The 25,724-nt window shown below is 40.7% G+C and overlaps 1 protein-coding gene across 4 annotated transcripts; it reads right to left on the bottom strand.

Annotated features, from left to right (window-relative positions):
- Positions 1 to 2,872: 2,872 nt before the first annotated feature.
- On the bottom strand, positions 2,873 to 24,315 carry hook3 (hook microtubule-tethering protein 3). Of its 4 annotated transcripts, XR_004610608.1 has the most exons (25): positions 24,146 to 24,309; positions 19,256 to 19,341; positions 18,925 to 18,997; positions 18,642 to 18,692; positions 18,314 to 18,446; positions 18,132 to 18,199; positions 17,886 to 17,948; positions 17,351 to 17,434; positions 14,781 to 14,944; positions 14,525 to 14,665; positions 14,214 to 14,301; positions 13,895 to 14,008; positions 13,637 to 13,747; positions 13,157 to 13,241; positions 12,968 to 13,037; positions 11,112 to 11,252; positions 10,832 to 10,919; positions 9,512 to 9,546; positions 9,258 to 9,340; positions 8,948 to 9,048; positions 8,754 to 8,858; positions 8,559 to 8,630; positions 7,489 to 7,625; positions 7,072 to 7,310; positions 2,873 to 6,129 (listed from the first exon to the last, which is right to left on the bottom strand). XR_004610608.1 is itself a non-coding variant. In XM_034546627.1 (24 exons), the coding sequence occupies exons 1-24, from the start codon at positions 24,200 to 24,202 to the stop codon at positions 7,298 to 7,300; spliced, it is 2,163 nt and encodes a 720-aa protein (XP_034402518.1). In that variant the 5' UTR covers positions 24,203 to 24,315; the 3' UTR covers positions 2,875 to 7,297. The 4 variants fall into 4 exon arrangements, 3 of the variants coding, with proteins under 3 accessions (XP_034402518.1, XP_034402517.1, XP_034402519.1); XM_034546627.1 differs by having other exon boundaries at positions 2,875 to 7,310; positions 24,146 to 24,315; XM_034546626.1 differs by lacking the exon at positions 7,072 to 7,310 and having other exon boundaries at positions 2,875 to 6,129; positions 24,146 to 24,298.
- Between the last annotated feature and the right edge of the window lie 1,409 nt (positions 24,316 to 25,724).

Below are 25,724 nucleotides of genomic sequence, written 5' to 3'. Positions count from 1 at the left end.
GGTTTCAGTTTCAGTGCACTTCTCACCTGCGTCTCATTGAAGTCGTGCCAAAATAGATCATGTAGAAGCGGAGTGGTCGCCTGTGTCTTGGCTGACGGTGATGTGCTCTGAGTGTGTGTGTGTGTGTGTGTGTGTGTGTGTGTGTGTTGGACGCTGTGTGCTTTCTGTTCGTGTTAAAACCTCAGGTCAGGTATCCGCCGGGGCTCCAAACCAAAGGGCTCACACACCTGATCTGTGTGTGTCTGATTGTGTGTGCGTGGCAGAGTGTGTGCATCAATGAGAGCCTTGTGTTATCAGGCCTCCCCCCCCCGCCCACCACACTATTCTGATTGAAATGGAAATTGAAAGTGTCATAAAGCCTATATTGTCAGCCAGACGTTAAGTTATGAAGAATAATAACAGGCCCTTTCATTAGGGAAATGACAGCTCTTGTTTGCTCTGATTTTCCTCCCGGTGGAATGTTTCCGTAATTACTTCAATATTGAGACTCAAAAGAAAAAAAAAGAAAACATCTGGGATCAATGACAACATTTTCTTGGAATATTAACAACAACGTTCGGACTCTTGCAGCATTTGCTGGGAAGAGCAACGATGTGCAGTGGAATGTGTGTACTGTACAATTTATCAAATGTAGCGTTGCCATTTAGCCATGACCATGTCAAACAATAAAAATCCATGCCATATAAATTTAAATTCTCATAAATAGGGATTTTGTCAGTGCTTCTCAAGTCAAATTCTATTCATATAGTTTTATTTTTGCAGAATATCGGTTGTTTAAGATGAATGAATCTCTACATCTGTCATATTTAACGGAATGATATCGAAGCAGAAAACTTGTCGTCATGTTTCAGAAGGATTGGGGGCTTGTGTCTGGACCACACAAGTGGAATTATGTTATTGCTGCTGTTTGTCCATTCTAATAATAATGTTCACGACTCACTGTCTGCCCGTGGCGCATTTTCTTCTCCTTCGATTTCTTGAAATTCCGATGACAGAATGGAGCAAACTAGAGCTAGAACATGCAGTAAATGCCTGTCATAAAGTGAGACATTGAGTGTGTCATTTCAAGGGCATATGGACACTGAACAATCCTGTTCCTTGAAACTATTACATTGACTACAAGGCAGACAAGTGTCACTTTCTGATGATTCAATTTGCCAGGACACACATTGTATTTTACATCATAAACACATCCCTTTAGAATTGCCATGATGTAATACAAGCATCTCCTAAAGATGTGCAATTAATAATTGTCCACCAGAGAATGGGTCCTGTATAAAATATCACACTGATGTTCAAACAACATCACAAACACTCAAGGGAAGCAGTGGGACGAGATGAACCATCAGCACACATGACTTGACCCAGGTATGGGAAGTGATACCAACACTGGACTGCAACCATTCCCTTCAATCAGAGCCGTCATAATGGAAGTGAGTGAGAAACCAGAGGAGTGTATTTTTATGGACTTTATGAATCCCTGCCTGCGAAATGTCAGGAGGAAGCACCCAGAGACCGAGGTCGGGAGAGAGAGAGAGAGAGAGAGAGAGAGAGAGAAAGAAAGAAGCTCTCAGGAATGAAGAATGCGACACCGATACGGGGAAGTTCCTGTGTCCGCAGCCTCGAGGGGCATCCGGGCTTTCGTTTCCCAGGCAGGGATGCGCCTGTGTGCACCGATTCAGTTCATTAACGATGACCAAACGTGTTCCGTATCAACGAGAGTGGTTATCGCACTAAGGCCAAAGTTAGGATGGCGGGTAAGGCAAACTATTATTATGGAAAACCTCATTGGCATTCACCATACACAGTAAACTTAAAGGCTAAGATTAATTATGCATTATAAATAAGAGAATGCCGGACTTGGATACTGTCCCATCTGTCTAATGTTCTGGTGAAAGCAAAGACGCACTGCTGGAAGGCGTTAAAGAAGACGCTGAAGAAAGGATTCAAATTCACCACAGGCCTAAACTTGACTGTTTTGGTCTTTTATGGTCTTTGCAACCCAAGGAGTGCGTGTGTGTGTGTGTGTGTGTGTGTGCGCCCAGCCCTGGATTCCAGTAAATGTTTTTTACCATGTGTGTGACATAGCTACACTAAACATTTGTCGTTATCTCTTCCTGAATGTGTTGCAGAATCCCCAACAGCAGGCCATGGTAACTCAATCTGTCTCATTGAGGAATTATACCTGTATTACATTATTTATACTTTTGGCCACTAGGGTTGATAGAGGTGCACAACATTGACGTATTACCATCTAAATTAAAGCTGTAAACGTGTTAGCATACAGTTGCTTATTTACATGCTCAACAGTCAAATGATCCTTCATTCAGAGTCATACTTCTGTCTATCTGGCATATATAATTCCAAATATGCATATATACATGTACACATGTCCCTTCTCCTGAGGGAAACGATGGACTCGTCTGAAACAATTCCATTTCTTATCCAGGTAGCTGGCGAGCGGCCATCTTTGTTGCAATTCCGAAACAGGTGTAGCTTTGGAAAAATAGTTAATATATGTGTTTCATCGTTCAACGAATGGAATATGTATTTTCATCCAGTGGTTAGACCAGAATGTATGCAGTTCCTACAAGACAAGCAATAATTGGTGCTCCGGGCTGCTAAAGGGCCACTGCAGATTCAGGTGCTTCCTCTCTGTCATTTGATACGTAGCTAATATTAAGATATCAATCAATTTTGTGTGCAAACATTGAAATTCATGGTCAAGGATTAATTTATGTCACCAGTCTAATTGTGGGCCACCTTAAATAAAGTGGACCTATGAAACTACAGACACTCTGGGTGTGTGTGGTATCAGATTGCATGGTACTGGTCATCACGATTGGTAAAAACGAGGACAAACAGAGACACGGCCTGTTTTATACAAGCTTTATTTACATAGTGAGTTCCAAGTTTTGAAGCGAAGGAAGCACATTTCCCCTCAACAGGTCCCGATCGGACCGATGCTAAATGAAATCCATCTAACTTGACATAAGTTTCATGTTCTCAAATAGCCAGAGACCTCCTCTAGCACGGCCACATTTAGTATGTACATTGTGTGTTTGTATACAAGCAATATAAAACTTGGCAAATGGAAGGTTATTTGCTACTTCAATATGTAAAGAAACGTTTTCCAATGAGTAAAAAAAAAATACAGCAAACATTGCACGCGTCGGTCTCATCTCTCTGAAACACTTTTGATGGTGCAGCTGTCAGTCAGGGAGCACAAGCTTTATACGCCACATTATGACCGCATTTTCAATACTGCGATCTTCCTTATTGTTCCCAAAAATGAAAATTAGGAAATGATTTGGGATCATAGCATTAAACAGTAAATCAAGATGTCACCTTCCCTTTCTTTATTGAGAAGAAATTGGCATTAATAAGAAATGTCACAAACTAGCTGGTTTTCTCAGGTTATATTACTGCGATATTCTCCCCGCTCCCAGTATCTCATTATTTGCCAGTCATATTAAGTACATACACAGACACATATAACGACAAATTACAGTGGCTGACTTGAATGGGGATAAAAGAGAACATCATATGCTTTCTCTTAGGGGTTATTAAATACCAGAAAATGTATTATAATGAAAATTTAAACAGGTCAACCCCAATGTGGATGTGTTCCATTATATACAGATTTCTTACCAAACCAATGACTCATGAGGATGGACGGTTAAAAGAGTTCTGTGTAATATAACTTACAGCTGGATGTTCATGGCAAGTGGTTTCCAAAACACAGAATTGGACAGAAACAAGTAGCGAACTAGACAAAACATCACGCCTTTGCTTTGCAACTGAATTCATACGGCAACGACATACTGTGTCACCGCTCCCATCAGGCACATTTGACGCCCGAATGTAAAATCTGATTTGATCCAAGATTAGTTAATCAACCATCTGAGCTCACTTTATTGTTAATGCAGTTACCCACGCATGCCTAAAGCTCGTGAGCCTTTCCCCCACAGTCTTTGTTGACGTCGCTAGAAACACTCAAAAGGTCATTTTCTAGGGTCACCGACCTTTCAGGGAATTAAAAGTGTAAAAATTTGCTTTCTTTTGTTGATGAGAAAACATTCCGATTCAAACATGACACGTTTTCTAAGAGACTCCTCTTCCTGAAAAGACTGGAGACCTTGCACAATATCCTCCATTTTTCACTGATACTCAGATGACAGTTAATAATAACCTTGTGTCATTTTCATGAGATGGAGACAAACGCTACACCATTTCGATCTCCTCCTTTTGTTGTAACAGTATCTCGATGGTGTATGGAAACTTCAACTCCATTGTAACAGTACAAGTGGTGATATAATAATACTACTGATATAAAAAAAAAGATGTAACAATACTGCTGTACAAGCGCCCAAAAGAATAAATAAGCCATCAAGATAAAAATGCACGGCATGAATTAAACCAAGGTTACACAATACATTTATGAGTAAAATAGGTCAAAGTACAGAGAAGAAAAGCCCTCGTTAAGTCTACTTCATGTATGCATATGAGATTTAAAAACTCATCTTTTTTCTTTTTTCAAATAACACAATAAAAGTGGTCTTTAAAAAGGGAGTGGTATGCGTTGCCGTCTTTAGTCATAAAAAGAACAGCCCTAAAATTGGAGGATTCAACCATCCCTCTTTTTTGAAAAATGTATGCACATATGACGAAATATGCATATATCCTTAGCTCCAGGTGTTTGTTTTTTACCCTAATTGTCAACATACCTATAATACGCTCTGAAAATTTAATTTAAATACATTTATTAAAAACTACACACAGTGTACATTATGTCTTGCAGCAACACCAACTTTAGGTTTCTTATTATTGATAATTTGTGGCTTGTATAAATTATGTAAAATGTGTAAGCAGTCAACACATTAGTGATGATGAACTGATGAAATTGATTGAATAACGATCTGTGGTCAACAGGATACTCTGATCGTTGCAGGGCTTTCCCCTTCTACATTTCTTCAAATAGTTAGCCCTTTCCAGCCAACTAATTGAATGCAAGAAATAATGTTCAGTTTCATTCGCTTATTTTTGTCCGAAAAGTATTCTATTGAATTAGCGTTTATGTTTTATGGTAAAATGTATAAAACGTGTGTCAACATGCACCGTCCGCAGAGCCTCTTGCTTTTGGCTCAATTAGACCGGTTATTTGCTACTTTTACAAATAACAGACAACATAGTTGTCAACTACAACCACTGTATACATGTGCATTAAATTAAGATTTTAATGGAGAAATAGATGCTATGCGGACATTAAATTCCATTGGAAAACAAGTAGTCAGTCGCCTTAATGAGGGCTTTTATCCCATATGAAAGCATATCTGTAACCATGTTATTCATTTTAAAAAACACTTATTTTGCCATCCTATGCTCCAATCTGTCCAAACATCACAGTAACGTCCTGTACGCTCTCCTTGTTGTACGGACTAATACTTGAGGTAAAACCACTTCTAAGAGCAACGTGTTGAGGAGAGGCTGGGCAGAACCACACCTGGAAGTTTAAAGGGGAGCGCTTTTTGTTATGGAGACTGATCTGCAGGCCACACCTCTCAAATATTTCTCTCCCATGGAAATCGAGACAGATATGTGGAAATATGTCATTGAGGTATCCTGAGGCAGCCAGACAATGTCAAGTTACACATGGCAGAAAAGGCCTATTCTTGATTGACATACAACGCTGCTATATCCTGCCCCCGTCCTGGGTGTTTGTAACATGAATTGAAGTGTAACAGATTGGATGTGGCGTGGGAGCACAAGCAGTCACGTCCATGAAGAGTGAGTGGAGGGAGGAGAGGAGGGGAACGGAGAGGGTAACAAAGAGCAGGAGAACATGAGGAGCACGGAGCTGGAAGGGCGGGCAAAGGAGTTTAGTTGCTGGCCTCCTTGAGCTGGTCTGGGGGTTACGATGCATGACGCTGCAGAGGGTTGTTAGTGCTCATGCTGTTACTGGTGTTACAATGCAAAGTCATGCAAACAGCAGGCAGGCAGGCAGGTAGTTCATGCATCGTGTGCCTCAGTCTAGCCCTGCCCGGGGAGGGGGCGGGGCCAGCGTAGGCCAAAGACAGGCCGGGCCACTCGAGGCCAGTTCAGTGGTGTGCCAGTCATGCAGTGACATTGCTGTTGAGGGAGGAAAGAAAGAGACAACGGTCAGACGGCTTGATCTAAACACATACACGAGCAAACGAACAGGGTCACTTCCATGGCGTCTAAAAAAAGAAAAAAAAAGGTTCTATGGTGTTAATAAGAGATCGTTCAGGATGAGGCTTAAAAACAATGACAAGGTAAACGGAGTGGAACAAGAAATGCGTTGAAGAAAAGGACAGGAACAGCTGCAACAAGCATACATACCTATTCAAGATGCATGTTGAAAGTGGCACAGGAAGCACCGTGTACCGTTCAAAAAGACCCAGAACAACCTTCACTGTTTCAACACCTCCTCTTTGGTGACTCATTAGCAGAACGGGTCTGCAAACCAAGTCCCGATCCCAGACTATCTCACGACTATTCCTTTAACACATTCATGTCTGTGCAGCAGTGGAGGTGCATGTTCTGAAATGTAACGCTATGGCACGTGAGGTGGTGTCTGAGACAACCTGCTACATGCTGGTGGAGCTCAAACTGAACTGAGGCATTTCCCAGTCTGCTTGACGCTAAGAAAGATAATGAAAACCAGTCTACGCAGTTATGTAGAATTATTTACCACAATCTACCTCGCTGAGGATTACAACTTTAAGTTTTTCTCAGAGGAAATTACCATTCATAATTATTGCTGCACCGTTACCAGCTGACAGTTACCTGCTTATTCCTATTAGAGATCATTGAGACCAAAAGCGAGCCAAAGGAACATTTACATGAGATTAGGCGACTATACATCTTCCGATGCATTTGTTACTCAATATTGCATCTAAAGTAAAAAAAAATCAAATATAATGACACGGCAAAACAGAATTCAAATGTTAAACACATGTAAATGAAAATTGCTGCCGCCTACGGCATGAACGTGCAAGAGCGCCTCCTCGATACAGAAATGATTCTTCTCTGCCTTGGGGTCAACATTACCTGCCTGACAAAGGTGTGCCACAGAGCACAGGTTGAGGAAGGCCAGTGGTTGAGAGGGAGGAAGAGAGGATGCTTGGGGTGATTAGTCAGACCCTACGGAATATGCTGGGGTGTTTAAAGGGGTGGAGCCTGGCATCACAGGAGGCAGGGTAAAATATGCTTTCTGAGAAAAAAAAGAAGGAAAAAAAAAGTGGTGCGAGATTTTGGGCAGCCTTGCCTGGCATCTCTACCTCATGGATCTGATCAAGAAGGAAAAAAAAAAGAAAATCAATAGGCGGAAAGCAGGAAAACAAGAACGTCCATTAGAAATGAATGCAAACAGCGTGCCTAAAAAAAAAGAAAAAAAGGCACATCTATTGTGTGTAAGTTCAGGGGATTTGTATGGTCGCATTGTTTTTCTGCCCTGCTGCCATCTACCTTGCGGTAGCTGGCTGGACGTGGCCTGGATAGGAGCGACGTGTGCTGGTGGCTTGTCTCTGCCGGGCCAGGAAGGACTGGCCAGAACCGGTGTTGGCAAGTCTGTCTTCAGCCGCCTTCTTCTGCAGAGACATACCCTGAAAAAAGATGCAGAGGAATTCTTATTTCATCAGTGTAACGAGACAGCGAGTAGACGGAGAGTCAATATATGAGCCAGAGCTTTTGCAGGAGCACGACACGCAGAGTGGAAGTCACCAGAGAGCTGAATTCATATTTAACAACTCGTGAACATTAACACCAGCTATTGATCAAATGTTTAAAACGGAGGACATGCAGTTTCTTTTACAACTATAGATAAGCATATGCTGCCCTCTGGTGGCTGAAATGCCTTCTTGCATAACCTGTAAATAATGATGAATTTCATGAATACTAAAACATTCAAATTCACACATAAATACATGTGGGTGGAATGCTATGTGTAAGAAAAAAGAAGATGTTTAGTCTATTAAAAGGAATAACTCACTGCAAATAATTTCTGGGAAATTATTTAGAAATAAAGTGTCTGTTTTTCAGTGCATCACTTCATATTTTATTCCTAAGAACTATCCTTGATTGAGCTATGTATTATTACAAGTTGCAACAAAATTATTATTTTTATTATTAAGTCAATATTTGGCAAATAAAAGGTCAGAAGAAAGTGGAAAATGCCCATCACTGACCAAAAGCACTATATGATGTAATAATATATATTTAGTTTTTCCGATCAGGAGTCCAAAACCTCAAGATACTAAATTCTTTATAATAAAAGTGGGGAATTCTCATTTTTGAGAAGCTGGTAGTATCAACTGTTTGGCATTTCCGCATAAAAATGGCTTCAGGTTCTATATTACTCACATATATAAATCATATTAATAATGACAGAGGGAATGAAAATTATCCCTTATTTTCTGTGTATTATGAATCTTTACTCTTCTTGTTAATAAATCCCAGCTGCACAGTCGTGTGTGCCAGAATTAAATATAAGACACCATTTAAAAAGTGCATCACAGACTATAAACGGTCCTTCTTACCATATTGTACCAGGCAGACACGATCAGTTTCTCCTCATAATCTCTCTGGGTTTTTGTCTTGTCCATCTCTTTCTGTTTGGAGAAAACATTAAAAAAAACACACAAATGATCAATGCTGGTGCTTTTTTATTAAACAGGCTTCCTTCTCCAGTTCCTGCTCATCTATAAAAGGTTAACAAGCTAATACTTTATTACCTCCAATGAGTGCAACATCCGGTCCTTCTCCTGCAGCTGGTTCTTAAGGGCCTGGACTTCTGGACCTGAACCCTGGTTCTGCTTGGGGTCTAGGGTCCGGATCACCTGGAGCGGACACATTCAATCACATCACATACACTTTCTTGTTGACCTGCACCTACAGCAAGCAATAGTTCAGCTATAAATAAACTCACACTCTTGGCTTTTTCCAGGTATTTCTTATATCTCTCCTCCATCTGCTTCATGTCTTCATCCTTCTTCTTCAAGGCGTCTTCCAGCTCCTCCACTCGTTGGGCTGAGAGGCAACGACATAAAAGGGATTTTGTTAAGCTTTGTATGTCCTTTGCTATGAATATGTATTGAGAAAAAAAAGAAGATGTCTCAGTGTTTCTTCAGCACAATATCATACATTACATCCTTTCAAAAATGATGAGAACAGGTGTTAAAAGAGGATGAGGTCATCAGGCTTCAACTGCATTTCACGCATTCAGGATTCAAACTCACAGCTGGTGTTGTATTTGGGCTCCATTTCGTCGATGAAGGCGTTCTTCTTCAGTAACTCATTGTTCAACTCTTGTAATTTCTCCCTGATGAAGAGGACAAAGCACCAACGTCAAACAAAAATATTCAGACCTAGTTTTGTAGAATATTTCATATTACGCATCCCATAACTGAGCGAAGAGGACATTTTAAATATATTCAAATCCAGTTTGGTTTATATGCAAGCATATTTCTGGGTTTGTAAAACGGGAACTTACATGTGCTCCTCATATTTCTTCTTCAGGATGGAAGACTGAAGAAAAAGAAGAAACTAATTAAGGATATGTTTTATAACAATATATTCCAACCTACAAAACCCACAGCTACAACTTAAAAAAATAAAAAGACAAGCAACATTCAAAGAGACTTTGGATAAATGCAAAAGGACCTTTAAAGTTGTTACTACAAGGCACCACAGTATAACAAAACCCTGCACATTTCCCTTCTCATCCAACAGAGGGGAGTGTAGAACATGACATGTTTGTGTAATGTTATCCTGTGGTATCAAACTATATTTAAAAAAATCCGTAAACAAGGCGACCAACAGAGAAGAAATGCAGAGCCTCGAACCAAAACCTTTGGGCGGGTGATGGCACCATTTCTCAGGTTATCGGATCATTAAGAATATTTACAAGTCCACTTTCCATGTGGTACGTAAAATCATGTGAGAGCAGAAATCTGCAGAGCATCTCGAAACAAGAAATCAAACAGCATCAAGGAAAGTTGGGTTTCCAGAGAGGAGAAATCTACACAAAGAAGATACCAAATAACTAATTACAGACGCCTCTCCTCTATTTCTAACAGGAAAAAGACACCTGCAGAATCTCCAAACTACTCCTACTTTAGTGCAGCAACTCAGTGTAACAAGTGCATTAAGTTATTACATTTGCAAAATGTATATAATATGTATACTAACACAACATTAGCTCCACATTATACACAGCTTGTATAACTAATACAGCTAACATCTTGAAAGAACAAGGTCTAAGAGAGGGAACTTGTCAGGAATCACAAAGTTAGACTTACTATAGTCTGTGAGTGGAAGCATTATTTGAAAAGAAAATGCACAAGTATTTCACTGAGAGGCAATAATCATCCACGCGATAATCAGTCACGGTGTCTCTCATATTTGCACCCGACGTTTGACACACCAGCTCCTTGCCTGGCTAAATTTGTACTAAAAAATGTACTTAATTAAAAGGTCTTCTGAGATCATTCCTCCATAATCGTGATAATGTTTCAATGATACCATTTTTGTTTACACATACTTGTTTTTATAAACTGTACTTCATCTAAAAAGTGGTCAAAATACTTAAAATGAGTGTTTGTTTGAGTGAAAAGACAGATGGTTAATTATGTTAACTATACTCCTGTTCCCTTTTTAATGTGACTTTTTCAAAATAAAATATCAAAGCCTTCAGGAGGAGCGGTGTACGGTCGTCTTGTCGAACATCTTTGTTTAAGTGTGTTTTGATGGGAGTTCCAACTGGTATCAGAGTCACGCCTCCACAGTGCAGAACTAACATGTCGTTACTTACATCGTCCGCTTTGGAACCCTGTTCTTGAAGATTCTTATGGAGCTCCTCCACCTGACCCTGTTCCTCCATCAGGCGCTGATTGATTAACCTAGATTTTTAAAAAAGCACAAAAGACCGGTTTATTTGTTTATCAAATTTCAATAAGAGACTTGGCACGAAAAAAAAAAAGAAAAATGTAATTGTGTTTTTATAGGCAAATACAAAAAATAATTCCGCCTCCAGTTTGTTTGCTTATGCTGCGAAGGCTCCCAGGTTGCGTGTCTCCGTGCCCTCTGCTGACCTGTTTTCGGTCTCCAGTTCATTTTTCCTTCTGTTGGCATCCTCCAGCAGACTCTGCAGCAGTGCAATCTTCTCATTGTCGGATCCCTCCTGGGCCAGCTTCAGCATCTTGTTCTCATGCTGAAGACGAATCAGATGTTCTCTGGAGCAACACGTTGGACAGAAGCAAGTATTCGTTTCAAACAACAACGATAACTGATCATCCATAGTTGAAACAACCAATATTTATTGTTATACCTGTACTCACAAGCCCTATAGAATATTTACCTCAATGTCATTTAAAGTCTGATATTATATCATCACAGATAAAGATAAACAAAAGAGCACAGGTGAGAACACATTTTTGCATGCGTTGCATGCATGTATATTCATCATATCGGTCCCACGTTACTATTTGGCACAAACTGTGCAGCATTAGTAAATATAACGTGAGAAATTGTAATTTTATTAGCACTTGGGAAACTAAATACATTCTACACACATTATGCAAATAGATGCAATCCATCTGCTGGTTCGGTCTAGTAACTCGACCTAACTAGTATTAGTATTAACAAGACTCTAGTTAATACTAAAATATTCAGAGCAAGAAGACGACTGTAATATTACAAGTAGTTGGCCGTCAGACTGACCAACAATGCCTCCACAAAAAACATAAATATATTGTATATACTTTGAGACGCCCACTCTTGCCCTGTTCCCCCGACTGATTTGACTCTTTCCTGATGAACTTTGGACTCAGGTAAACACAAAACTGAAAGGTGTAACGGTGCAGAGATACTTGAGATACTTTCCCCCAAACCGATAGGAACCAGGAGACACTCAACACGATCAAAAGACAGATCCTAGACATAACAGATTTTTAGGGTGTGGCTGCCGACTCCTTTCCAACTGGAAGACTTACTAAATATTTCACAGCTGCTGGCTCGCGAAGGTCGAGCCAGGAAAGGCAAAGGAAGACTTAAGAAGAGGTCTCAATGCAGCTTACTGGGAAAATATTACAGTGGGATGACCGGATTTCTGTTGGTCGAGGTTTTGAGGAAACTGAAGGGCAGAAATCAACTCCGGATGCTGCTTATGAAAGCCACAGGTTGAATGCGTCTAAAAAGGCACAGCCTGGTTCAGTATTCACACTCACTGTTGGATGCTGAATCACAAGTGAGTATGAATCATCAATTTTGTATTTCAACCACAGTTATTCTCTTTAGATATCTCACATGAAACACTGCGATTGCAACATTTACCTTCCACCTCCGAAAGCTTGCAGGATATGACATCACCTCAGGCCAGACAGTTTTTATCTTAGTTTACCTCCACAGGGTAATAATTAGTCTGGGCTGGGTTAATTTAAGCAAGGCTTTTTTTCCCCCATTAGTAGCTTTAAGAGGATTTCAAAGTAAATCCATATTTATTGTTGTTCACACGTGGTAAACTGTGTGAACCCGGGTTAGGGTTATGCTGCCAGCAGAAAACCCAGCCCTCTTGGAAAGCAGCCGTCAAGCTGATGTAACTCACACCCAACTATTACATAAGTCACTAGACGGTTCTTTTAAAGCCCAAAACAGCCACTTTAAAACAACAGAGAGCAAAAGGGAGCCGACCGGAAACCATTTGGCTACAGAGTGAACAACAGCATCTCACAAATATAATCTTCTATCTTCTGATGTGTGTCTGGCACAATAAACAAAACCTGTTTCCAAAACCTTGTAACAACAGAAAATAGAAATACTTTGACGTCATATTTCTTCGTCTGTAACCTTCTGAATATAAATCCATGAGACGATCTGATATTTGTACTCAACATGTCTATCTCACCACCTTCTCTATATTAAATCTAAATGTGGGGTTCAAACGGCATACCGAATCTCTGGTGTGGTGATCTCAGCAGCCAGGGAGTCAGAGCCGTCGTTGCTGGCCATCGGGAACAAGCCTATAACAAACACATAGTAACGTGAATACAGGGTAGAACCAAATATTTAGGCTTGACCAAGTAGATTAGACTTTGCTGAAGAAAGGCCGAGCTCAGCTATTTGCATTTCTTCCTTTTACCTGATGTGAGCTGTCCCTCCTGGGCTTGGACACAATGGAGCTCTTCAATGGTCTCCTTCAGAGAGTCTCTCTCCGTACGCATGCGCTACAGAGGGAGAGAAACATGTGTGATGGAGTTATCCAGAAAATATGAACATGAAATGGTGCAGGGTTTGCAATGAAGATCCCCAATGTGCCAAAAATAATTCATCTGTCAATCAAGTAGGGGCAGGGCACACTATAGTAACTTTGTAGACAGCATTTAAAATTTGTGCACAACCTTTGGTCTTACTTTCTTCTTACTTGTAGAACTAAATGTTTCATTTACAAATGTAGGCACACTGCTCTCGTTTTCATATATCTGATTCCATCTATAAAATAGGGCCGAGAAAATGTACGGTGGGATACCTCGGAAAACTTTATATTCATCTTTAGAGTAAAAACAATACTGTTAAATAATACTGTACCAGTTATTATATTAATACACTGGATTGTACGTACATCTTTTTCTTTTTGGAGAGAGTCCACTTTCTCTTTGACGCGTTTGTATTCAAACTCCATCTTGTCGGCCTTTTTAGACTCTTCTGACAGTCTGGTCTGAAGTTCAACCACCTGTGCAGAGAAAGGGCAGAATAGGGAATACATTATCTCTTTAAAAAAAAAGATATATATAGATAGATACAGATTTACAGGTTGGGCTACATCACCAAGCCAGAGGCCATGTAAATAATGGAGTCAACATGGCTGTTGGTTGCTCACCTGTCTCTTGTACGTCTCCAGCTGGCCCTTCGTAGCATTGGCCTTTCGTATCTCTTCTTCCAAACTGACGGTGCTCTGCATTAACACCGTGTTCTTCTCCTCCAAAAGCTTATTCTGGGAAAGAACGACGAACAACTTTATTTGTTTGTAACTTGGGCATACGCATATTGGCAGTTGTTAGAATAAAACTTGGTGTTTAGTACCCTTTAAAAAAAAAGGTACTGATTGAAACTAAATATGGATGCTGAGTGATATATTGTCAGGAAAATGCAACTCATTGCAACAGAAGTGCATTAAGTTATTGCTGCCGCCTGGGTACCTGTCTCCTGAGAAGTCCCATGTCCTCCAGTTTCTTCTTGTAGTGTTCCACTGTGCCCTCCAGCTTTGACACTTTGTCTGACGAATGCCTGGAGAGGGAAACAACGGGCACTCTCAATTTACAATGTCACATTTAGAAAGGAGAGGGGAGTAGTCTGAAATAACAGGATAGTGGTTCAACAATATATTATTTGTCTTGCTTCATCTCCTTTTCTTTTGGATACTTATTTCCATTTGGCATCTCTTGAGTTTAGTTTGCTTTATTACAGTAATCTCAGTGTGTTGAAACAAGATTTAGCATCCCCTTCTTACCTGAGGACATCCATCTCGTCCTTGAGAGACTGTGCTTCATCAGCCAGAGACGCAAGCTCTTCATTCTGTGACTTTAAGTCCACAAGCTCTTTGTCGAGCTCTTCACAACGGATCCGGAAGTCATCTTTTGATGCCTCCAACCTAGACAGAATTAGCAGTAATCATCTTTAAAAACCAGGGTTTCACATCAGCATCAGTCAATTCAACGCTCACTTTTAAAAAAGACAAAATCTCTCTCCTCCTATCAACTCCCAACCTGAATGTTTCTTCCTGTAGTTGCTCCAGTTGTGTCTGCAGCTGCAGGTGTCTGCGTCCTGCAGGGCTGTTTATATCCTCTATGGAGTCAGACTGGTTAAGTCTCTCCATCAGGACCTGGTTTTCTGCGAGTAAACTGCTCTTCTCCTCTTGCAGGGCTGCCACCTGTGGAAGGGATGCGAGCAAAAAGGAGGGCAAAGAATGGGAGTGCAAAAAGAGAACCAGAAAAATGGGCAGGAAGACATGGGTTCAGTCGTGAGAGAGACAGGGATTTGGAGAAGAGGAAACGTGAAAAAAAGAGGGGGAAAAAAAAGGAGTAGCATGGAGGACAGAGGGATCACGGGCGGTGTAGAGAAGGATAGAGGGATGGAATGTTGAAGATAGAGAGTGAAGAGAAGCAGAGAAGGGAAATAAGTTAGTTCTTCAAATTGTATCTCTCAAACTACTGATATGCAAACGCAACATTGTCTTGACAGCATTCAATCCATTAGGTCATAATACTGCAGCATCGCTTCTGGTGATAAAGCAAGCGCACACCAAAAAACACTTCAACGAGGAACACCAACAAACTCCAACATAGCAAAGAGGGCTACATATGGTTTGATGTTGCCTTCTCAATATGGCAGACAGGGTATCAAACTCCACACAAAGCAAAGCAGAAGCAGATTCCTGGTTTTCAATGCGTCATAAATGATAGTAATTCAACACTAAGTCTGATGCATCTCAAAACATAAGAAATTATCTTAATATTTTTGTTAAAAGGGGATAGAAACATATTTATAAGATGAATAACAGGGTTATTTTCAAATTGTCTAATTGTCTGACCTGAAATATTGAACAATTACCACATATCTTAATTTCTGAACCCTGTATAAATAAGCCAGGATCAAGTCATTAGCCAATATTTATTGAGACTTTAAAACAAATGCCATCAGACTAGTCTGACTTCCCGCTGACGTACTGGCTACTGTATGTCTGCTTTTGTAAAAGATGTGTTCTATGTGTAACATATATATATATATAATTGCCTATATCCCATCAGAGCTTTGATCAGAAAAAAAAAAAAAAAAAAACAGGAAACCGTAATTGAGTTACAGATATTGAGTTACAGGTATTGAGTTACAGGTATTGAGTTACAGGTATTGAGTTACAGTACGATCAATGCTGCTGCTGACTGCCTGCTGACCAGATTCCTTTTTTTATTTTGATAAAAGGGTTCTTGATGTGCACTTTTTTCATTCAGTAAAAAGAAGAATGGTTACATCACATAATAATAATATATGTGTGATATTTTACATATTTCCAACAGTTTTGCCAGACTCCTTCCTGGGTTCACCCCTTACTGTCTGCTATTGCTTTGGGAGAGCAATGAAACACGCAAGGGAAAAAAGGATAATTAGTGAAAGGGTGACAACTGACACACCCACACCAAACTTGTTGTGTGTTGTGGCTGGTGTGCCCCATGAGGACCATGTGTGTACGTGTGCACAAACACGCATGCACAGATAATTAGTAGGAGGGGGATCTGGACTCCAAAGGGGATGCTGGTGCAAGCAGACTGAAAGAAACCCCCAGGACTATTAGACACACCACACACACACACACACATCATGGAGATGGAAAAAAGAGACACAAAGAAAGGAAAGTTTGGATTTACCCTCTCTTCTAGCTCATTAAAGTCTAACCTCAGTCTATCACGCTCCTCCTGGACACGGAGGGCCTTTAAAGCAAGGCACACAGTGATGCAATAGTCAGGAAATAAGGAAGCCGATTTAAGGCAGGAGAGCAGGTAACCCTTTAAATCACAGCTCCATTTTATCTGTAATAGCTGTGTCTTTAGTAAGTAAATGTAAATAAATATGTTGATTATGATCATCTGCTATGAAGATAGATAGACAAAGTGTGTTAATCTCTTTTCATCACTGTTAAGGTAAAGAAAATCAACAATCTGACCAGGAAATATTGAAGTAAATAAGTATACAGTGTAATTATGCATAAAAGGGAGCTGCTTTTCAAGTGTAACCAAAACATAGCGGTAAGAAGTATGACACAATCAGTTAGATAGTAAAAAGAGTTACAAAATAAAAAAGCAAAAAGGTGAATTAAAGTTAGTTATTTGTATAAATATGTTCCTGCAAATTATACAGTTACTGTTCATAAGTTCTCACTTATCCCTTCAGTTTCAAATTGCGTCATCATTGCACAATTCAATTTGCTCAAGGCTAATGAGTAATGCCTGACACGCTAAAATATACCTTAACCACCCCTAACAATACCAATATGGTTCACACTTAGGACATTAAATGATTTTCATTCCATGAAGACACAAATAGTTATATTATAATGAGGGCAGCATAGAATGTTATCCAATATAATTAATGTCAATGATTCACATCATCACTTTTTAATAGTATGCCATTGTGATAACTAACTGACTTATACAACCTCGCTAGGCCCAATGGTGGCATTGTGTCTTTCAGGTTAGGACACAGGATTGGACCTGAACACTGTGCTATGATGAGGTCTAAAGCCAGCAGTCGACCAGCCTAAAACACGGAGGATGAAACCAACCTGCATGTCAAGCTCACGACACCGCTGGGCAATCTCCTCCTTGGTAGACAAAGCATCGTTCAGCTCCTCTGCCGTCTTCTTCAGCTGAGAAACCAAAGTAAAAAAGAATAAAAACCATGAAGATTTTATTTAATTTCCACACAATTTATTGTTTACTCGGCTGAGACTAAAGAAACAAACATTTATAACCTCAAGGAGATATTGGATCAAGGACTAAACAAATACATTTACCCCAAAAAACAGTGCGAGATATTTTTGAGGCAGTTTGTAAACAGCAAATATTGCACAATATTGCACAATATTGCGCTGTTTTAAACATCCAGCTGTTTTACAGGGCTGTGGCCAAAAAGGAAGAGGGTATAGCATTGGATGAGGCAGATATCTGATTTCAAGCATGTTGTGTGTAATGGCATTGGTGTTGAGATTTCAGTAGAAAATCCAGAGACTGGATCTGTCTAATCGAAGACCATTTTGATGGCGCAGAAAACAGACGTGCTATAAAAAGCACCACAGTGAGGTTTTATAGTCTCCATACCTGTCTGTCTAGGTCCACATACGAGTCATTTCCTCCCATCACTGGAGTCTCTTTACTCATCAGCTGCAGAAACACACAAACATAGGTTCAGGGTTGGAAGAAAGTGCAGTGTGCACAGCACCTTGGTTCAGTAATGAGGACAACCAGCTCACACCAGCACCAGCTGACAGCCACAGGAGCACCGTCAGCCATCCCAATCCCACCTCACCAATTATTATTATATTTTAAAAAAGCATGATCGTTCACCTCTTGGATGGCGGTCATGACAACATGCTGCACTGACTCCTCCATCATCATTATGGTCTGGATGTATTCTGGAGAAATAGACAAAATAACGAGTTGGGGGGGCGGGGATTCAAGCATCCGAGTCATTTGGTAATACAGAGTGATATCGCCTGACAAGCACGCGCAGAGTACGGGGTGTGTACCTTGTTTCTGTTCACAGTTGACAGCACAGCCCAGAATAAGTTGAAGCATCCTCCCGAGTTCTGCTGCGTCAGAGTGCTCCCCAATAAGGTTGACGTCGGGTAGTGTGAAGTCGTCAATGTGCTGACCGAGGATCTAGAAAGGCACAAATTGTAATATATCAAAACATATCCTGATATGAAAACTGGATTATCATGGCCTGTGTTGTGCTAAAGGGATTAAGGGCAGTGTCTGCAAACACAACGTGTCCCTACTCGCGACACGCCGGCTTCTGTGAATTGAATGCTGGGTACTGATGAACTCTAAATGATAACAGTAGATTCTTCTTACCTCCTGGTTATAGTCTAGGGCGCCTTTCAGAACTTTCTTGAGATTGCTGATCTGAAACAAGAGAGATTTATGTCATGGTATCCCTTGAATATTAAAAATACCAATAAACCTATACAGTACCAACAAATAATCATCACTTTCTGGATAAACAGATTATTAATTTAAACTTGGAAAAGTCTGCTGTCATTCGCTAATGGGTAAACAAAAGAAACTGGCCTCACAAAACATAAACCACACACACACACACACCTACAAATAAAAATACAAATAAAAGTGTTCTTACCTTCAACCTCCAGTTGTCTCCAACCTCTGGTTTGACTCTACTAATCCAAGCGTCATTGAAATACACTAAATCTCTAGAAGATTCAGACAAGAGAACAGGGCTTCAGGGAATATAATGAGTAAAAGGCTGACAGTGATACTGAATATTTCAATATGTGGACTTAGTGAGAATTATGTTTACAGTACATTCGGATATATCGTCTTTCAACAGATAATTCAATCTGCCCAGGAATAACACAACACGCAACCAACAGTGTAAAATACCATAGAAAGAGAAGTATTCTTAGAAAGATGCATTTTCTTCTCCCGCGAGCTTGGAGATGAAAACTTACATTTTCTGCAGAGCTTGGGCCATGACGATACCGCTCGTCAAGTCTTCCACCGTCTTGCATGGAGCCTCCACTCCAAACGTCTGGATCTAAACAAAACAGACAGACACCTGTTGAGTTCTGGCTGCAGCAGAAAACGATGCAGTCAAGTGCACACAGAGTAAGACGTCAACAAACATTTGACATGACATAGTTAGGGAAATGGTATTATGATGGTATCTTTCCACAGCGGCTCCCTGAAGGCCAGAGTATGGTCACATGTGTGCAGCTCAAACTTACTGCTCCTGCTAAATCGCTCTCCACTTCCAGATAATTCTTTTCCTCACTTGGCAAGCCACTGTTCTCTTTCTGGCCTTTATATCCTTCTTTATCACTTCCAGCAGGTTTAAAGTCTGTTGCCCAGACACAAGAGAATATTTGTTTGGGTCCACAGGCCAAAAAGAGAGGGAAATTGAGAGAGCAGGAATGTTGGAGTTCCATCGGGCTCACTTTTCATTACGTGGCGCATCGCGCAGCTCTCAAGCCGAGTCACAGATTTGGCTGAGAGACCGCCTTTCAACACAGGATGAATCCCTGATGACGGGCTCCACATGAACGTTGACGTTAATGCAGTCCGATACATTGTCACCTGTCACTGTGTTTGACATTAAATTCATTAAGATTTCTTTTGAGTGTTAGCTTGGTGTTGTCTCCCATAATATTAAACTACTGGCTGTAGAACATTAAGATGATGCATAACATCTCTAATTACTGTGTGGCTGTAATGCAAGTATCTGTTTTGAACATATTGTATATGGACAGGTGAATTCACTGTGCTTTATTAGTATTCTTTACAATCAATAGGTCTTGTACATGAAGCAACACTTCTAAGAGCCCTATAATAATCCTTATTAGCAGAGACAGAGGTCAGTAAACAAGGAGACATTTGACAATGTAAACAATACAGGGCACACGTCACGTGGCATGAGGTCAACATGACACTCAAAACAACACACACAAATCAGTTGATACATTTATACAACATACAAATGTTTTTATTAATGTTCCTAAAATGCTTTACACTGCTGTTTTAATTTAGATTCACGGGTGGACATAATGTGTACAACCTCTACGTAACTGTGAACCTTAAAAAAGTTTGCGCAGCCACTTGGTGTAAAACTGATCCAATAACAAAAAAGCTATTTAAAATATCCTAATGTGGTTGAGATCGACTTCTAGGAACCTTCATTTGTTTTACTACATTGCTCCTGAATGACTGCATGTATGAACGCTTTCAAATGACTCACTTGTCAAGCAGATGACCCGCTCGAACATCTGTATTAATATTCCTATTTCCACTAACAAGCCATCACTTTTTTTCCAGGTAGCCAAGCACCAATAAGATAGAAGTCTACTGATACACAGAGAAGCTAGCAGCTTAAGCCAACAAAAAACAATCACCCTGAATAAATAACATGGGTTACCAGTGAGAGACTGAGAAAACCTGTCCCACTCCAATTACCCTGCCACATCGAGACTGCAATCTAAAATGTATACGACAGATCACACTCACGTCTACACCATTGTCTCAGAGTGGGTCACATGCTGACTTCCTGTGTTTAGATGCTAACACAAAACTGGAAAGGAAGATTTTATTACATATTAGAATGGATGTAGATGAAACTGTTGGAGTCAACAATGTTGCTATCAAATTGCTTTCAGACCAGTCAAAGTGCTGTATTACAAACAAGTAAGCAGCACTATGGAAGACCGAAATATACATGACACTGGGTGGGTCACTGCAACAAGTCAACTTACTGGCCAACACTGGGAAATTAAATGAAACAATGCATGCGTTGAGGTCCAACAAATCCAGATCTGTTGCATTTTGTAGACCGACTGATCAACAGTACCTCTGACGGTGCTCTATTTTTACACCCTAAACTATTGTTCACAAGCAGAAATAGGTTGTCATTGCCACAGCTCCCCATGCTCGACTTTATGTCAGGTCAACCAACCTGTGGTATACATAACACTGGATTACAAAGCCTTTTAACAGAATGTATGACCATGTGATGTCTCTTGAAAAGCCACAGTGGAGCAGTGCTGGTGAGTTCCTTTATGCTGTTTGGGACATTGTGCAGCCACTGGCTATCAGTGAAAGAAGCCCCCTTTTGCCAGCTGTTTCTATTACTGATGGCACATGAATTGTGCTTTTAGAAGTTCATTATTTGTGTCACACGTATTGCCTTGAATGGTGATCAGGAATCATATATAAATTAATGGCCATAAAAGTAAAATGGATATTGAAACTACATTTATCGCAGGCAGGGAAATGTTCTAGCGCCCAACTAAGGCTGGAAGAGTTTGTTGAAATCAACATCATTATAAAAATAATCATCTTTTTTGTGTCAACAGTAACCGTTTCCTGGTTTCGTATGTCCCATGTTCATTATTATTATTATTAGGTTATTATGATATTCATTGCCAACCACTAAGACGAACAACCACTACTGCTTAAAGGTTTCCTATAAAGTTCACAGCAACACCCATCTGAACCAGTAGCTGTACATGTGTGGTCACTGAGACAGCAGATTAAGCAGCATATGCCACATACCATATTGTACTATTTTATCTGCGCAGTGTCTTAAGGCCCTGTTAAGGCCCAATCTTTGCACTGGGCTGCAATATGATGATTGAAAACCAATTAATCTGGATGCAAAGCATCATGTGATCTGATGGATTTTGAGGTTCTGGTTCAGTAAGATTTGATCATGTTCCCAGATTACATTCTGTCTGCTTTGATCACATCGTCCATAACACTCTGCTTATAGGGTAGATAAGAGAGCTTACTTGAGTTTAACTGAAAGAAGTTCATATCTGACAGTGTCTGAGACCTAAACGAGGCACATGCACAATAACTCACGTAATGACAACAATTTCGTGGTAGCAAGCAAAAGGGCCATGAAATAAAAAATAAACATATTAAATGTAACGTAAAATCTTTCTCTTATCTATTAGAAAATAGCATGTTTTCATTTTTGGAAAAAAATAAAAGTAATACGAATAATATCGTTCAAAATATTGGCATAACTACAAAAACAGAGCGGACTGAAAAGGAAGCCCACACCTAAGAGTTTGTGTAAACAGTTGGAAGGGAGACAGTTTAGCTGTGGAAAACACAGATGTCACATGACTAGGACAAGCGATCAAAGTGAAGCAGATACTCTTCCCTCTAAACTATAATGTTCACATCAGGTCTCATCATACAACATTTCGTAAAACAGCCGAGACAATAAAATGAAAGCAATGCACCTAGTTGCTTTGGTGATGTGTGATCCAGTGCATACTTTCTGTGTAAAGCATGAGTGAGCCATACATGTCAGACATGATTATTTCCAAGCAGTGCTGCTATACTGCATTTGGTTACTATCGTTATAGGGCACATTTGTAGGAAATGTATGAATACAGTTATTAATTAATTATTCATATTAATACACCTGGTGAAACAAACATTTTTTAGCATGTCTATTGATAACTGAAATTACGAAATATTAAAGCAGCTTGGGCCACATGAAGAACTCTACTTAATTTAAATCATACATTTTCTATACCAAATATACTGTTCCGTCATTACTTGGGCATTCAAACCAAACAGACTACAATCATAAACACATTGACTTAATACTGAGGCTTCGGCTATTTCATAAGAGGTACAGCCTCATGCACTTTAATAACAGACGGTCACACTCAGGGCTGGGACTTCACAGCTAACAGGTATGTGGGGAATGTTTGACAGCCACATCATTACTAGGAGCATGAAGAAAGGCAACTCTGAGTCGCTGTACTTAAGCCAAGCTGTAACAACAAGAGGATGAGGCATCAATGACCAATGCTCATGTCACATATTACATCAACACAAGCTCTGAAATGCCCTTTTCTCCATTTCACTACAGAAAACTCACAAATTGATTTAAATTATGATTCTGTGACATGTAAGAGACCACATGACTACGCAGGAGGGTAGATTACTTGTACTGAGCTCGAACTAAAACCAGCTCTACTTGAATTTGTTTCAGCATGCATTACTGACATTTAAGCCAGTAGTGTATGGTGAACACATGGAACCACCGATGCACAGTTTCCACCTAATGATATGTCAGCCGATCCATTCACAAGTCTGTGCACATCTGAATAATGTTTGTGATGGACGTTGAAGCGTCAGAAACGAGTAGTCAGCGACAGAAGTATTGCCTTTTCCTTCTCTAAAAGTCGACATCTCTGTGGTTTGTGTCAACAATGCAAACGCGCTACAATCCGTGTCGTGTGACCCTACAATCTGATGCCCTTTTGTCCACATTACGTGTTCAGGTTTGAACTAGAACTATTTAGAGTCCCGTTAGAAATCGGAGCATGTATTTGACGTTCATGATCAAGAGGAATGAGGCACGATGCGTCTGTCAACCATGGCAGGAATGTCAGACTCTGAAGCAGACACCGAGATGAAACGTTGTCCGCTCCATCCAGAGGGGGGAGACTTCGCTAAGAAAGCGATGGACCACAACAAGGCCAACGTTTCTGCCGTTAGATTCCCCCCCCGTCACAACACACGACGGGGTATTGCAAAGTTGAGTTAGCTAAATACCCGACTGCACAGGGCTAAAGCCAGTATTATGTTCACGGCCGGGTGAACGCTTTGCTGGCAGCTAGCAAGCGACACATCAGCGGCTAAAGCAGCAAACAGCTGGCCTGTGTACGTAACCACCGTGAGCCTGCTAACGTTACACCCCGTTAGCCCAGTGAGCTAGACGTATAGCCCCGGATGCTAGCTGGCGTCGCCCCGGCGCCAGAGAACTGTCTGTCAGTGAGAAATAAAAAATAAAAAATAAAAAACCTTCCCATTTGATGACCTACCCATGTCAAGAGGCTTTCACAGAGTTCCATTCGATCCAAGGACCCCGAGGTAGTCATCGTTACCTAACGTAAACCGACTTTGCGTGGTGGACAGAGCCTGAAGTTAACAGTCGGCTTCATGTAACGTTACTCCCTGTGTTTCTCAGTCACGTCGGCCAATAGTCGGGTTCGCTGCTTCACAAGCCCGGCGTCTGCCGGGGGCGGGCTGGGTGGGCGGAGTCTGCAGTGCATGTTTAAAAAAAAAAAGTATTTATTGTCCATCATTTGAAATGTTGCTTTGGGACAGGAGAGGCAATGGCATGGAGCTGTGCGTTGAAGTGGCATTTACAGCCACTTTCAAAAGTAAAACTGTTTGCTTGTATGAACCTCGGAGCAAAAAGGAGTTGCTGGCTAAAGTGTTGGTAAAAAATGTGGAAATGACCTCTTACCAAACACATTTGTAATGTATTGAATACGCATTAAATAATGTCCATGCACACACCTTTGGGCTCAGGCCCTGTAGGTAATCCAGCCTCACTTGCCACAGAAGCAGAGAAGGAAAATGCATTCTGTGGGTGTAAACGTGGGATAGTCTCAGGTAGTGGTGGTTCCCAAGCCGGATAGCTAATTAGGGTTTGTGAGATGATTACTAACATAGGAAAGCATAAAACCATAGCCAAAACCATAACATGACATGTCTAATTCCTGCTTTTTAAAAAATGTGAATTACAGGATAATTTGACCTCTTCAGGTTTTTTAAATATCATAGACATACATCCAAAACGGAAGTGGCCTATGGTATTATTAGCTGTCTCGTCTACCCCCTTTCATTGAGCAGCGTCAGACTCAAGTTTGGGAAAGTGCACAGCTGAGTCCCTGCTGAAGAAAGATTGGGGGTTGTGCTCAGAGACCAGTCTGTGTAATGCAGAACTGTCTGGAGCATCATATGACCACCAAACTCCATGAATGGTGAATGTCATGCAAGTATCCCGACTGACATTTGGTTATGGAATCCAACAAAGGGGACCATGATATGGTTCCATACTTTCAGTCACTCTGGAGCATTGTCCGTGGAAAATCCTTGATCTTGAGGTGTCATATATTAGTAGATTTTTGGGGGAGTAATTCTGATGCAGATTGCGCCAAAGCACTGACTCTTCCAGCAGCCACAGTATTTACCCACCAGGGTAAGACTCAGCTAACCGGTTCCCCGATGATGAGCAGAAGCATTTACAACACACGCTGCCTCAAGTTTGGTTGTTAAAAAACAAAAAGGGTTTGCTCAAACACCCCGGAGACAAACTGGAGGACCGTGAATAGGAATGACAAAGCTTGGCATGTGCCACACCTTAAAACATGACATTCTGAGAGGGAACTGAAGCTGTCACGCACACTGAGCGTATTTTAAATTTCACCGTTAATCTGCCAAATTAGACCTGACCGCAACCTTGTTCTTCTTCTTTTCATGAACACGGAGGCCAGTGCTTGCTCAGCAAATAGAGCCTCAAGGCAGGCAAATGGCCTGGATACAGTTTCAGTTGCCACTCCGAAGCAGACATTTTCAGAGGGTCAAAAATCCCTCATGGACTCAAAGTAACTC

The sequence above is a fragment of the Cyclopterus lumpus genome, chromosome 12 (genome assembly GCF_009769545.1).
Source record: "Cyclopterus lumpus isolate fCycLum1 chromosome 12, fCycLum1.pri, whole genome shotgun sequence".
Classification (NCBI taxonomy): Eukaryota; Metazoa; Chordata; class Actinopteri; order Perciformes; family Cyclopteridae; genus Cyclopterus; species Cyclopterus lumpus.
This window is presented reverse-complemented; position numbering and strand designations above follow the sequence as displayed.